This window comes from Urtica dioica, chromosome 1, assembly GCF_054948205.1.
Source record: "Urtica dioica subsp. dioica isolate 48M chromosome 1, U.dioica_male_clone48M_v1_H2, whole genome shotgun sequence".
NCBI lineage: Eukaryota > Viridiplantae > Streptophyta > Magnoliopsida > Rosales > Urticaceae > Urtica > Urtica dioica.
This window is the reverse complement of record NC_142756.1, coordinates 49,415,370-49,431,285: the sequence shown is the minus strand read 5'-3', so window position 1 is coordinate 49,431,285 and position 15,916 is coordinate 49,415,370. Positions and strand designations below refer to the sequence as shown.

General features: G+C 49.0%; 1 protein-coding gene across 1 annotated transcript; it reads right to left on the bottom strand.

The window, feature by feature from the left end:
* Nucleotides 1-10,875: 10,875 nt before the first annotated feature.
* LOC149408020 (uncharacterized) lies at nt 10,876-12,051 on the bottom strand. The gene is made up of 2 exons (XM_089628019.1): nt 11,428-12,051; nt 10,876-11,337 (listed from the first exon to the last, which is right to left on the bottom strand). Exons 1-2 carry the CDS (start codon nt 11,763-11,765, stop codon nt 11,280-11,282), a joined length of 396 nt encoding a protein of 131 aa, XP_089484145.1. The 5' UTR covers nt 11,766-12,051; the 3' UTR covers nt 10,876-11,279.
* Between the last annotated feature and the right edge of the window lie 3,865 nt (nt 12,052-15,916).

Here is a 15,916-nt window from a genome sequence, read left to right as displayed (position 1 = left end):
AGAGGCCAAGCGAGTTGTGCATCCGCACAATGACGCGATCGTGCTAAAAGCCCAAGTGGCCAATAACTTGGTGAAGAGGGTCCTCATTGATAACGGCAGCTCTGCTGATATAATTTTCAAGTTCACCCTAGAGCGCATGAAGCTCGGGGGGCTGCGCCCAACTCCGACCCAAACGCCGTTGTTTGGGTTCACTGGGGAAAAGGTTATGACCGAGGGCATCATCGACCTGCCGGTCACCTTTGGGACCCCTGGAGAAATCGAAGCCGTTCACATGGTCCCATTCCTAGTGGTCGATCAAGAGTCGCCTTACAACTTAATCATCGGCCGACCCACGTTGAACCGGCTAAGGGCGATCACTTCCACGTATCACCTACTGGTGAAGTTCCCCACCGAAGGGGGAATTGGCATCATGGCTGGAGACCAATCCCAAGCCAGAACATGCTACGTGCAAGGAGTTGATGGCAAGTCCGCGGGAAAAGCGGTCAACACAATCTTCCAACTGGAAGACGATTACCCATGCAACCTAAGGGATGCAAGGAAGTTCGGAGAACTTGACCCCCGTGATGAAATCGAAAGACTTAAGGTGGAAACCTCCGATGATCTTGTACCCATCGTCCTGGACGAATCGAAGCCTGATCAGGTTGTAAAAATCGGCACCCGACTTCCACTCGCCATCAAAACTCAGCTTACCGCCTTTCTTAGGGAGTTCAAGGATGTTTTTGCATGGACTCATGCGGACATGCCCGGAATCGATCCCGAGGTAATAGTGCACCGACTGAACGACGACCCGAAAGTCACCGAAAAAGTGCAGGCTAGACGAACGTTCAACCCAGAACGATACCTGGCCATAAATGAAGAGGTCGAGGAACTCCTCACCGCAAACTTCATTCGAGAGGCTAAGTACCCCAAGTGGGTCGCCAACGTGGTAATGGTAAAAAAGCCAAACGGGAAGTGGCGAATTTGTATAGACTACAAAGATCTTAACAAAGCCTGCCCTAAGGACTGCTTTCCACTCCCGCGCATCGAACAACTGGTGGACGCCACGGCCGGCCATGAACTTCTAAGCTTCATGGACGCCTATTCAGGCTACAACCAAATTCGAATGCACGAGCCCGATCAAATTAAGACGACCTTTGTCACTGATCGAGGTCTCTACTGTTACAAGGTCATGCCTTTCGGCCTTAAGAACGCGGGAGCAACATACCAACGCTTGGTAAATCGGATCTTCGCCGATCAAATCGGCAACACGATGGAAGTGTACGTGGACGACATGCTCGTTAAAAGCCTACTGGCAACTAATCACGTACGCGACCTTAGGGAGATGTTCACAATCCTCCGCCGATATAAAATGAAGCTCAACCCCAACAAATGCGTCTTCGGGGTTGAATCCGGAAAGTTCCTCGGTTATATCGTCAGCCGACGAGGCATAGAGGCGAACCCGGAAAAAATCAAGGCACTCCTTGAAATGAAGTCGCCAAGACGAGTTAAAGAGGTACAAAGCCTGACCGGTCGGATTGCCGCTCTGACACGCTTCGTGTCTAAAGCCACCGACAAGTGTCAACCGTTCTTCAAAGCTCTGAAGAAGACGGACGGCTTTGAGTGGACGGACGAATGCGAAAGTGCCTTCCAAGAAATGAAGGCTTACTTTGGGTCCCCACCATTCCTCTCTAAACCAAGAGAGGGCGAGACGCTATACGTGTATCTCGCCGTCTCTGAAAGAGCTGTAAGTGCTGTCCTTGTCCGCGAAGAAAACAAGGTCCAGTGGCCGATCTACTACGTCAGCAAAGCCTTACTCGACGCGGAAACGCGCTACACCGAGATTGAGAAACTTTGTCTGGCTCTCGTAACGGCAGCTAAGAAGCTACGACCGTACTTCCAAGCTCACCCAATTGCGGTGCGAACTGAGCATCCAATCGGTAAAGCTCTTCAAAAGGGAACATCGACTCGCATGGCGATCTGGTCCCAAGAATTGAGCGAGTACGGGATTGAGTTCCACCCAAGAACGGCTATAAAGGGGCAGGCCTTAGCCGACTTCGTGGCAGAATTCTCCTACGCTCCCGATATGGGAAGAGCGGAAGCCGACCTTAGCGACGATACGCTAACTCAGAAAAGGAAGGTAGACCCAACGGGTCCCATCTGGGAGTTATACGTAGACGGAGCATCTAATGCTCGGGGGGCTGGCACCGGAATAATCCTGATTAACCCCGACGGGGAAAAGCTGCGATATGCCCTTCACTACGGCTTCCAAGCCTCCAACAATGAAGCTGAATACGAAGCGCTGATTGTAGGGATAGAGTTGGCACAGAAGCTCGGCTCCCATAACCTGCGAATACACTGCGACTCGCAGTTGATCGTAAACCAGGTTAAAGGAGATTACATCGCCAAGGAGCCCAACATGGTCGCGTACCTGGCTAAGACAAATTCCAAACTCGATGCCTTCTCTTGGTTCGAGATTCACCAAATCCCGAGAGAACAAAATTCGGAGGCTGACGCGCTTGCTCGCCTCGGATCTGGCATCGACGAAGACGGATTGGGGACCGTGCCCATTGAATCTCTCCCATGACCATCTGTCTCCCGAGACGAAGTCGGGACCATAGAGATGACACCTCAGCCTACTTGGATGGACTCAATTGTCGAGTTTTTGCGAAGAGGGGAACTCCCCGAAGACCGCAAGGAAGCCGATAAACTAAGGGCCTTAGCATCCAAATACACGCTCCGTGAGGGCACACTCTATAAGCGCGGTTACTCGTCACCACTGCTCCGATGCCTCGATAGCGTTGAGTCGACCAAGGTCCTCCGCGAAATCCATGAGGGCATCTGCGGAAACCACGCCGCTGGAACTTCCCTGGCACTCAAAGCGCTTAAGCAAGGCTATTTCTGGCCTACCATGAAGCGAGATGCTTGCGAATGGGCAAGGCGTTGCGATAAATGCCAGCGCTTCGCGGAAATTCTGCGACAGCCCCCGACCCCATTAAGCAGCATCGTTGTCCCACGTCCCTTTGCTAAGTGGGGCGTGGACATCATTGGCAAGCTCCCTAGAGCGCCAAGGCAATACGAGTACGCCATTATCGCCATCGACTACTTCACTAAGTGGGTAGAGGCCGAGCCGCTTGCCAGAATAACTGAAGCAAACACGACAAACTTCATCTGGAAGAACATCATATGCAGGCACGGTATCCCCGCCTCGATTGTGACCGACAACGGAGCACAATTTGACAACGCGCGAGTAAGAGATATCTGCGATCAACTGAAGATCAGTAAGACCTTCTCCTCGCCGCGTCATCCTCAGGCCAATGGCCAAGTCGAGGCAGTCAACAAGACTATCAAAAGCAACCTGAAAAAGAAGCTCGAAGACAAGAAAGGCGCCTGGGCCGAGGAATTGCCATTCGTCCTATGGGCATATAGGACAACCGCGCGAAACGCCACCGGCGAGATGCCATTCTCCCTTGCATATGGGGTCGAGGCCGTGGTTCCAATTGAAACCGAGGTACCCACGTTCCGAGTCGATACATTCGATGAAGCGGACAACGACGAGGCCATGCGCCTTGAGTTGGACCTGATCGATGAAAAAAGAGCGGAAGCATTAAGACGCCTCGCCGCACAGAAGAGCAAGGTCGAAAGATACTACAACTCCAAGATCAAAAGGCGAACCTTTGCCGTCGGAAGCCTCGTCCTCAGACGAGTGTTCCAGAACACACAAGTCCAAGGCGCCGGCGTCCTAGGCCCGAACTGGGAAGGCCCTTACAGAGTCCGCAAAGTCATTCACGACGGGACATACTACATCGAGCACACGGACGGAACTCCGATTCGCCACCCGTGGAACGCGGAGCACTTGAGGCAGTACTATCAGTAGCTAGCGTCCCCCGCTTTTTTATCGCTTTTATTTCCCATTTTCAATAAGGCCTACGAGCCAATGTTTTAGGATTTTAATTTTCTCGCAAGTTTTTTCGCAAAAGTAATAAAACTCAAGTTTTCCGTTCCAAATTTTGTTTTATGCAATTTTTCTGGTTATCGAACAATTAACTTATAACCCAAAAACTTGGGGGGGCTAGCTATGGTAAGGAAACTCTCAAAAGAACACGCTCCACCAAAAAACGTAAGTCGCGTAAAGGCGCAACCCGTAAGACGCCTACATGGCGCAACTTAAGACGCCTACATGGCGCACTTAAGACGCCTACATGGCGCACGTAAGACGCGTAAAGGCGCAGCCCGTAAGACGCCTACATGGCGCAACCTAAGACGCCTACATGGCGCACGTAAGACGCGTAAAGGCGCAGCCCGTAAGACGCCTACATGGCGCAACCTAAGACGCCTACATGGCGCACGTAAGACGCGTAAAGGCGCAGCCCGTAAGACGCCTACATGGCGCAACCCAAGACGCCTACATGGCGCACGTAAGACGCGTAAAGGCGCAGCCCGTAAGATGCCTACATGGCGCAACCCAAGACGCCTACATGGCGCACGTAAGACGCGTAAAGGCGCAACCCGTAAGACGCCTACATGGCGCAACTTAAGACGCCTACATGGCGCACGTAAGACGCGTAAAGGCGCAGCCCGTAAGACGCCTACATGGCGCAACTTAAGACGCCTACATGGCGCACGTAAGACGCGTAAAGGCGCAGCCCGTAAGACGCCTACATGGCGCAACCTAAGACGCCTACATGGCGCACGTAAGACGCGTAAAGGCGCAGCCCGTAAGACGCCTACATGGCGCAAACTAAGACGCCTACATGGCGCACTTAAGACGCCTACATGGCGCAACTTAAGACGCCTACATGGCGCAACCCGAGACGCCTACATGGCGCACTTAAGACGTCTACATGGCGCAACCTAAGACGCCTACATGGCGCAATCCAAGACGCCTGCATGGTGCGCTTAAAACGCCTACCTAGCGCAGCCTGATACGTCCACTTGACGCAATCCGGCACACGTAAGGCGCCTACGTAACATGGCTGACCCGCAGTTGAAAATACTTAAAAACGCGAACCATCCAAGTGACTGGCGTGTTTGAAAAGGTACCCTGCTAAGGTAAAAGGATGGGCAAAACCATTGACACAAACAAGTCGACCATCCAAGCATGCAATGAAAGATGAATGTGCGAAAACATCCGTAAGAATAAATAAAAAAAAAAACTTTTCATAAAAGAAAGAGGCAACTGCCTCAAATCCTAGAAAGCATGCGCTAAGACAAGTGCGCTAAAGGGAAAAATCCTAGTAAGCAAGCGCTAAGACAGGTGCGCTGAATGGAAAAACCTAAAAAGCATGCGCTAAACACTTGCGCGAGAAAAATAAATAAAGGAAAAGGTCACTCAACGGGAACATCGCCTACAGGATCGGCCCCGTCGAGTGGTGGGAATAGCGAGTCGAAGAAGTCGAAGGTGACCCCCCGAGAAACATTCTCGGTAGCTGTGGCATCCCGACACTCCACCGCCGCCGCATGTCTTGCCTCCTCGACTCTGACATCAAAGTCGTCTTGAAGGTCGAACGCAAGCTGCTCCGCCGCGACTTTCTCCTCGGTGACCCGAACCACCTCCTCCGCCAAGGAGTCGCGCTGACGCTCCGCACGAACACGAGCAGCCTCACTCGACGTAAGCTGGCCCTGAAGAATGCCAACTTCTTCCGTGCGCGACTCCAACTGATGTCGAAGATCCCGCGCTTCGCTCCGGAAGACCTCCGTCGATCGAGTCGCCACTTCGAGGGCTCCGTCGTTAGCTCCTCAGCCATCTTCGCCACCGCCGCCTGAGCACGGTCGCACTTGCCGCGAGTAACCCCCAATTCCACGCGAGCCTCCTGAAGCTGCTCGCGGAGACTCGCAAACTCCGCCTCTGAGCTAGAACCTCGCTCGGCGTGGGCCAGCTGAGACTTCGCTTGAGCAAGCTCTTCCTGGGCACGGCTCATCCGCCTGATGAGGTCGTGAAGGATCTTCTCGCCCCGGGTCGCTCGAGCAAGCACCTGAGAAGGCAAAAAGATAATTTAGCAAAAGAAAGGTTCATCACAAACGAGGCAAGGGAAACTTACTCTATGTGCATCGGAAACGCCGTGACGAAAGAACTCCACGTCGCTGCTGGCCACGACGCTCTTCCACATCTTCATCGAAGATTGAGCGAGGCCCAGGGAACATTCCCCCCTAACCTCCGCAGCCTCCACGTCAACCATCGAGTTTACGCGCTTGGAGTCCGAAGACGTGTCGGGTAAAGCCGGGGAGGAGGGTCGCTTCAAAGAAGCGCGAGGACCACTCCCCGTCCGATGATCGGTATCGGGTTTCTCCCGACTGTTCCGAGCGGCAATCCGACAACGGACCGCCGCCAACAACTTCGGGTCCCGAGAAGCCTTCGCTAGGCGCGCTCGAGCCCTCGCCCTGGCCGAAGAGACTACGAAAGCAACAAAAGTCAAAAACCTAAGCTAAAAACAAGATCAAGAAGTGTGAAACATCGACATACCTTGAAGATCGCCACTAGAGAGAGATGATGCGGCTCTGGGGACACTCTCGGTCCGCTGGCTAGGTGGAAATGGCGGGAACCACCCTGTGGAAGCCATCAGCTCAGGGGAACGAAATCGTTCGACGGCTTTCCGAGCCTCCGACATTCCCCAGATCTCCTTCACGAAGTCGAGGTCATCGGCCCCCACGTTAGCAGAAAACTCAGCCAAGGGGCCGAACCGGAGCGGCGCGTCGCCAAAAGCCTCCGCCGAGACCCACACCCATGGTCGTCGATTATACTTCTCTGAATCGACGATCAGCTTAGTATTCCGGCGATCGCGGGCCACAAAGAAACTGGGTTGCCCGGGCGCAGGGAAGACCGCGATGAGGTTGCGAAAATCACTCACGGTCATTACCCGCTCAGTCTGGCAATGCCACTCCATGTGGCACATCGCCACTATACGGTAGAATGTCGGGCTCATCTGACATGCGTGCACCCCCGGACGGGCGAGAAACTGCTGAACGATGGGTTGAAACGGCAGCCGTAACCCGAAGTTTAGACTTGCAACTGAAACTGCGGCAAATCCACGACGAGGCCGGAAAGGACGGTCGTCCTGTAAAGGACGGAGAAGCGCCACGGACGACGGAATGGCGAATGCCTCCCGGAGACCAACGAATGTCCGGTAGGTGAGCGAGCTCGAAGAATCGACCCCCGAACAATCGAAGTCCTCGGGAGCAGCAAGGCCCTCCTCGGGATACCACTCCGTCCTAGCAAGCGACCTCGCCGATACTAACGCCTCTGCGTCAGGGGTCTCGGGCTGAGAACCCCCTGGCTCCACGGAAGGGTCCCTGCCCTCCGACACGACCGCGGCAGCTGCCGACGGTACCTCGGGACGCTCCGATGCGAGGCCTTCGGCCCCCGGACATGTCTCTGACTCACCTCCGGGATCTTCAGACTCGGGAGCAAAGTCGTCCACGTAGTCTATCTCGTCGAGAATCGACTCTAGCGGAGTCACCGCATCCGCGTCCGTAACATCTCCCGGCACGCCTTGAATGTCCAAGTTGGACTGCGGCACGTCGAGGCGGACTTTGTCGCGAACCCCCTCGCCAACTAAGTTGATCACGAGGCGAGGGGCCGGCTCCCCGGATGCGGGATGATCAAACTCCCCACCTGTATCGCGCCCAGTTGGCGCGCACTCTTCAAGAGGCTGAGCAGCGGGCACGGTCGCACCCAGCTCGCCTTCCTCCATCCACTGCTCTACTCCGCTTGGATTTTCTTCCACGTGCAGAGGAACTTCCCTTAATCCCGCGAAGAGATCATCCTCTGCGTGTTCAGAACCCTGAAACAAGAGAGAGAAATCAATCTCGGGACTCTCAGCTGAGAAAAGGGGAGGGACACCCATAATGCAAGCGTAAAAAAGAAAACAAGCGTAGAGAAAAGAGAAAAAATAAAGTGAGGAATAAAGGGAAGGGGGGAGGTCTATTTATAGACTTCTGGGGGGGTAGGAGTCGAAATCCTACTCCCACAAGGAGCAAAATCGGAGTAAAAACTCCAAAAAGTCGGAGTTCTCCCGCGCGAGGCGAACCAGCCCCGCGCACGGGGCGCGCCGCGCGCCAAGCCCGTGCGCCGCGCGGGTCATGCAGCACAGACCGCGCGCCGCGCCGTCCAGGGCGCGCGCCGCGCGCCCCCCTAAAAAAAAAAAAGAAAAAAGAAGAGGAAAAAAATTTTCCTCGGGGCCACAAGGCACGGGAAATATTTTCCCCAAACACCCAACTAGAAGAACAAAAAGTTCATCGCTGGGACGCCTCCCGAACGACGAACTTGGGGGGCTAATGTTGTCGGTCGTTTTCGGAAAACCCTAGACGCCAAGAAGGCACGTCGCTCAAAGGGCCGATGGTCAGGCCGGAGGTCCTAAAGAGCGGCAAATCTTCAAGCCCTCGCCCAAACTCCTGACTCCTCGAGTCGAGCTTCGCTCCTCGAGTCGAGCCTTGAGTCAATCTCCTCGAGTCGAGCCTTGAATTGTTCCTCGAGTCGAGCCTTTAATTGTTCCTCGAGTCGAGCCTCGAGTCATTCTCGAGTCGAGCCTCGAGTCATTCTCGAGTCACTCCTCGAGTCAAGTCGCTAGTCGCTCTCGTCGAGTCGAGCCTTGCTCCTCGAATCGAGACACTCTCGTCAAGTGGAAAGCTTCATATTTCACATGAGAAGAATGATATTCGAAGGCCCGCAAGAACCCGGCAAGACGAGCCGTTCATCACGCACACAACACGCTACGCCGGCCGGCCATGCAGCAGACGGCGCACCGCGCCAGACAGGCGTGCGCCGCGCGCCCGGTGACCCTCGCGCCGCGCCCGGTGACCCGCGCGCCGCGCTTTGTGCGCCGCGCGCGCCGTGCGCCTCCACTTGATGGCATGCGCGTTCCTAGTCCCACATGGACGAAAAAGGGACCTTCTAAGGCTCCCAAACACCTATATAAACCCCCTCCCACTGAGGGGAAAGCCATCCCATTGAATCCTATTCAATACACAAAATTCTCTTCATCTCCTATCGACACGCTCGATTTCTTACTCTTCTCTGCTTCTCTGGATGCCATATTTGGCCTGAAGCAGACTCTCTTCTCCCTCCCTCGTTCTCAAAGGTTCCGAAGCACTCACGGGGACTTCCCGGACGTCGCTCCCTTTGACCGAACGTTCTCTGGTGCTCAAGCACGCCCCTAGGGTTCTCGCCTAGAGTTACCCTCGCGCGTCTAACACGCTAGACGCCTACGCAATCTCCGAAGTTCTGAGGCGCCGCTGAGGATTCCTCGCGCCCCGTCTCCTTCGTCGAGCACGCCTCTCCACCCAGGCTCCGCGCCTCATACTGCGTCCTACACGCTTGAACTACGTTCTGACCTTATCCCACGCACGGGTACGTAGGCAGCCGACAACCAAGGCACGGTCACTCCTCCTCCTCATCCCCTACCTCTCCCTAGAGGCGGGTTGATCGGAGAAAACCCTAGCTCGAGACTATCGAGTTCCCACTCTTGGCCCGGGTGCGATCACTTAGTCCGGCCTTGGATCGAACCGCCCGAGGTTTTAAATAGTTGTTCATTTTCGTGCGACAACATCCTCTGCCAAGGGACATGCCAATGACGCCCTCCTATGCTATCCCCTGCCAAGTCTATGTTATCCTCTGCCAAGGGACATGCCAATGACGCCGAGCCCATGTTATCCTCGGCCAAGGGGCCCACCAATGGCCCCTTGGTCGCCTATAAATACAGGCGCCCCTCACATTCTCAAGGTAATCCATTCTTAAGGACTGAAACGCTGCCGAACTCACCTCTCGCTCGTTTCTCTCAAGTCTCGGCCCCTAAACACTTAAACCCTCTGTTCTCCACCTCAATCCCACTAATGTTGAGCGTCGGAGAGGTAAACAGGGGCACCCCCTCTGTTTTCCCTTCTTAGCTCACGGTTCTCTCTTCCTTTCCAGGTACCCCGGCGAGCTCAGACACCATCGACAGCCAAGGGAAGATCTGGGCAACCAGGTCCGACACGCTCGAGCCCAGGCGAGGCCACTTGGTCCGGCCTTGGGTCTAACCGCCTGTGGCTACTAAATCGTTGTCCGAAAAATGGCGACAACACAAATCATTGGCATATCAAATTATGTCAAAGACATCTATTATCTATGATAAAAAAAACCATTTTTTTTTTACTTTTTCTTATCTGGTTATGTATTTATTTATCCTGGGTGACCGATAGTGAAGTAGTATGGTGAGGGAAGGGTGAAAAGAACCCCATCGGGGAGTGAAATAGAACAAGAAACCGTAAGCTCTCAAGCAATGGGAGGAGCCAGGAGCTCTGACCACGTGCCTATTGAAGAATGAGCCGGCGACTCATAGGCAGTGGTTTGGTTAAGGGAACCCACCGGAGACATGGCGAAAGCAAGTCTTCATAGCGCAATTGTCATCGCAATTGATTGGTGTGATGTTATCGACAAAAATGATTTGTCTAAGTCACTTGCTTTCTTTTTGTCCAAGTTTCTTCATTATCAAATCTGTATTGATAGGTCCATTTTAACTGGTAGTGAAAATTACAATGCCAGCTACATTTATAATTATATTTCTCGTTAAAATAGTAAGAGGGACCACCAGTTAATGGGTTTAATCCTCCACGAAAAGTAAGAAATTTAGCATAGTTTTGACCAATTCAAGCTGAAAACGGCGTTGCTCCCTCAACAAAGCTGGGATAAAGTTGAGTCAAAAGATCGCGATTCAAGATAAATTCACGAAGAAGTGGAATCTCTTTAGCATCTACTCCAGCATTTAGAAATTGATTAATGGGTTAAAATATAAGCTCCTTGGCTTGGACTGGACATTTAATACATGTCGTTATTCCTGCATCCAGGGGGAATACGTTAGATGGAATAATCTTTTAAACGTATTGTCATATCCCCAAGGATTAGGCCCACTTTTTTATGGGTCAGTGGTATTTGGTATTGCTTCCGTGATCACAGCCCCCGAATTTGAGCCCTGTTCAGCTTAGGGATATAAGCCTCCTCAAATCTTTAATTTTTTTTTTGTTCTTTAAATTTTTAAATTTTTTTTTTGTACTTACCTAAGAAATTTTCAGATAAGCCTGCCTTTAAATTCAGTTTCAAATTAGCCCCCAAAATATGCTTTCTAATTACAATAAACTGCCACCACTACTACATAGTACATACATATACTACGAACCAATAACGATTCAAGATAGAGATAGCAATCACACATGATCAAAATATTTCTCCAATTTTCATTTTATAAAGTGCGATAATTCGATATAAAAAAAATATTGATTATTTAATTTGGAGAAAACCCTGATCATATACAATTTTCCTTTTTTCTTAATCAAAACAAGAATGGCGTTGGCGTGAAAACTGGAATAATCACCGGCACAGAGTTTGTCCTGAACACACGTAACAAGTCCCCCATTCAGAAATATTCATCTTTTAAACTTGATAACATAAACAGCAATAATTGATATTTGTATACAAACCTGGCGTCTTCTTTTGAGAAACGACGGCTCTTATTATTAGCCGTTGATCCCACGGCTTTGCTCCGAGCCGTCGGATCGGTCTTCCCTGAAACTGTCGCCGGAGGCCGGGAAGAAGAAATCGACGCCGTGTCTTCCGATATTGCAGGAAGCCCTGGCCTCCACAGCTCCGCCGCCGCGGTGGAGCACTTTCTGCTAGACGCGCGTCTCAGCCGCCGCCGTGGCGTGTGGCCTTCCGTCGCGAAGCCCCGGTCGTCTTCCCGAACCACCGTCACCAGCGCCGGCGTCGCCTGTGCCCGACAGCAAGAACCGAACTCCGACAGACTGCAGAACTTTTTCATGATTTTTTATTTTTATTTTTATAAATTTGATTTCGAGTATAAGTTTTATGGCCTATACTTTTCGATGTAGAAATGTTGTTGTCGCGTGTGTTTCTGTTTGTTTTGTCTTGGGTGCTTGTTCTTAGATATATGGGAGTGACTAAATTATAGTTGTTCAGGTTTTGTTCGGGTGTTATATTTTCTTTTTTTGGTTTAGATCGGTTCTATATATAGAAAAATGTTTGTGAGTCTACGTGTGCATACCATCCAAGAGAGGTAGTTGCTTCTTATCCGTTTGCGTTTAAGCGGCGATATAATTTACAGTACTATTTATAATCCGCTATACTAAACCAGGGGCTTGTGCTTAATATTAACAGGAATTTGATTTTTTTTTTTTTTTAACATCAATTGACAGTTTTCCTAAAAAGTTAATTTAATCACCAAAGAAAATTTAACTAAGCTTCATAGTTGAATTAAACAAAGTAATCAAAATTAGACTAGTTCAAACTAATGTAATAAGCTGATTGTGTGGTATTTTGATTTTGCTCAACTTTAGTTAAATGAAGTTAATATTATGGTTAATTTAATTTATGAAAAAATGGCATGAACTAGCCAATTCAAATTATGGCTTTTGCAAAATAGCCATAGTTTCATTAGGTTAGGCAAAATAGCCGCCTCCAATAGGAAGAAAAAAAAAGATAATCCACAGAACGAAGAAAAACGCAGGCACCGCCGCCAGATTTTTCCAAGAGCTCTTCTCTGCAATTTCGGACTCATCACTCCGAAGAAGAACGCCGGCACCGCCGCCGGAGGCAAAGTCCGACGAACCTTTCCAGCGAGGAAGCCCTCCTCGTCGCCGTAGAGTGACGGAGAGTCCCGAATCTCCGTCGATCTCCTCGCCTTCGCCGCTGTGAAGGAGAGTCCGACGGGAGGTAAGATCTGTGCGATTACGGTGACTGGAAGGAGGTCTGAGAAGTTGGAGATCGGAGAAGGTCGAGGATTAAATTTTAAGACTGAATAAAATCCCTGGATTAAATTTAATCCAGGCAGGCCTGGATTAAATTTAATCCAGAAATTTTGTCGGGATTAAATTTAATCCTGTCTGGATTAATCGCAGTTTGGCTATTTTGCTTATACTTGATAAACTTTGGCTATTTTGCAAATCCTTAAGTTCTATTTGGCCATTTAGCCGCTTGACCCTTAATTTATTTATGAGACAAATTTATAGTTAATTGGTCTGTAGAGGAGTTTATGAAATTTCGCTATTTTTGAAGTATTGGATACTTACGAATGAGCCACCACTACAACAAATGTTGGATTCTACAACCCATTTTCTACAACGGTTAAAATAAATGTTATAGAAACTAAGGATTCTACAACGCTTAACATAAACGTTGTAGAAACAGGGTGTTTCTGTTGCGATATTTTTATAACTAGCACGCAAGCGGACGTATCGAACAAGTAATATTGTTACGTAAGTAACGGATATCCATCCCACAGATACTAGTTACTATAGCGACGCTAAACAACCTAGAGCGAATTGATTTCACGGAATTAAAGTGGGTGGTGTGATAATTGACTATAATTAAACTAACAAAAACAGTAACTGAGATTAAACACGAAACTTTGAATAAGAGAAAATGAGGGTCATGACTTCACCGGAAAATTAAGACTCGAGGGTTTCAGGTTCGAACAACTTGTACTACTCTATTTTCGCTAATCTCACTCTCCCTATGATATTACTAGCCTCTCTCGAGTGATCTAGCAACCTACGTAATTGACGGCTTATGTATCCTCTCGGCCTCTAATCCTATTAAAACAATTACGAGCAATAAACACGAGAATTCAAACGATTACATTAAGCTTAAGCCGTCTAGCAACCTAAGAACAAAACGAAGCATGAATTTTGAGCTTGAGTTTTCGCCCTGTCTCGAGTGACAGAATACTCCTAAAAACAATCCTAGAGATGGCCAATCTAAAGAACGCATTAAGAATTAACACATTCACACAAGCATGAAGAATTAAGTAAATCAAAGCATAATTTCACTCTAACGAAACCCCCTAATCCAATTCAATCCGGCTACATCGCAACCCCGCTAAAAACCTAGCCACTAACGGAATCCATGTTAAATAGCATAATGATCAAGAAAAGAATCAACATAACCATAAATAAGAGAAACACGATGAAATTCATGACGGGAAGAATGAAACTATCAATTAACGAGAATTAAAGTAATAGAGAGTAAGGGAAAGAAGGAAAAACTATTAAAAACGGGAGTTCAGGGTTGCTTGTTCGTCGGATCTTCGACTAAATTTCGCTCCCAAACAAAAGCTCTCAAAGAAAAGGTGCAAAAAAAAAATAGAAAACAACTCTAACAATCAATCAGGTAATTAGGTTACAAAAGATGTTTATAGCTCTGAATGTGTCTTTTTCGGAGTCATCTCAGCCTTCCAATTAAATCCAAAGGTCCAAAATCTTCAGAAAACGTTAATTTCCTATTCCAGCAAATCGGAGGCACGCGGTTGTCGATGCGCGGCGCGGTGACCAGACTCCAGCTTACGCGCGCTCCGCGCATAAGACTCTGTGAGTTTTCACGGTTTGTGCTCCTAGTATGCACGGCGCGCGAACAGAAGCATGCGGCGTGCGGCCTCGAATTCTGTCTTCCTGTGGCGCGCGAGGGATTGCAAACGGCGCACGGAGTCGCCAATTTTCTTGTCCATCGCTTTTTGACTTCATTTCGACCGTTTTGTCTCCGAATCCCGTCCTCTTTCCATGAAATTGACTGCAGACACTCTATTGCTCTTTTGAACTTGAAACTACTCATTGACCTACTAAAAACTATTATAATACTCGAGGACTCGTCGGTTTTTGGTTCGGGAAATAGGAGTTTTACGCGTGATTAACGCACCTATCAAATCCCCCCAAACTTAAACCGTTACTTGTCCTCAAGTAACAAAAGAAAAAAAAAGTAAAAGAAAAACATAAAATCACAGAAAAGAAGTTATCTAGACTAAAATTGGTAAATTTCACTGCCCTGACTATAACGATCGACTCATGCTTGCCTTAACTTCAATCCTCTAGACTTTCATCGACATAGACATCTGTGGTTTTAAACTCCAAGTCAGCTACCAAGTTTAAAAGAATCCTTCCAAATTTGTGTTAGCCCTAGCCGTTTGCAATGTTCTTTTATCTCGATTAACTTTTGATTCCCAAGTCTCGTAACATTTCCAATCCTAAGACGCAACACAAGAATCGTTTCCTTCGAATGACAATTTATTCGATTCGACACACCATAAGCCTTCTCCTCACCCTTGATCTCCACTAATGCGAACACGTCATTCCTAGCTCGTCAATAGGTCTTAAAGGCTTGTAATGTTTAGGTTTAGGTTCGGGTGGGGAAACGAATTTTTAGTGGCTTTGACATTAACCTTAGCGACTCCATCCTCACCGAAACACCACCCTATTTCTTCACTCACTCATTTTTCAATGTTCTTGGCTTTGAATATGACTTTTGAGAACATCTTACTTCTTTAGTCTCTCTTCCCCAAATCCCCCCCAAACTTTGACTCAACCACGACCAAACTCTTCAAATGAACATCACCACGCCAGGACTACAAACATCTCAATTAGGCATATTTGTGATTATTATTATTTTATTTTTTTTATCATTTTTTTTTCATACGAGATATAGACGGGTAAATCACCGGCGTGGTGTCTAAAAATCTAACAAACACAGAGAGTGTGGTCATAGTACATATCACAAAATTGGAAGAATTCACTCAAATACGTCACTCAGGAGTCGCTAAAGTTAACTGGGTTCTTTGTGGGATTTCAAACTTATTGGCTCGGCTTTTTCTGACTAAGTATAGAGAGAGGACAAATTGTTCGACTTTTTGTGAGTGAGTTCTACTTGATACATATTTCCAGGTTGGATTTTTGGCTTGACGAGTTATTCCTAATGCCTATATCATTCTCGCCAGATCAGATTGCACTCAATTTCGCCTCGACTAGGGGTCCGAAGACGTTCTTAGTGTGTTCGGTGGTCACATTTTAGAACTAGTTAGACTACTATTCAAGGTCATCTAAGCATCGAGACAAACATTATTCGGGCTTTAGGCAATACAAAAAACTCAACAAGATTCTTTTTAACTTGGTAATTCACAGATCTTTT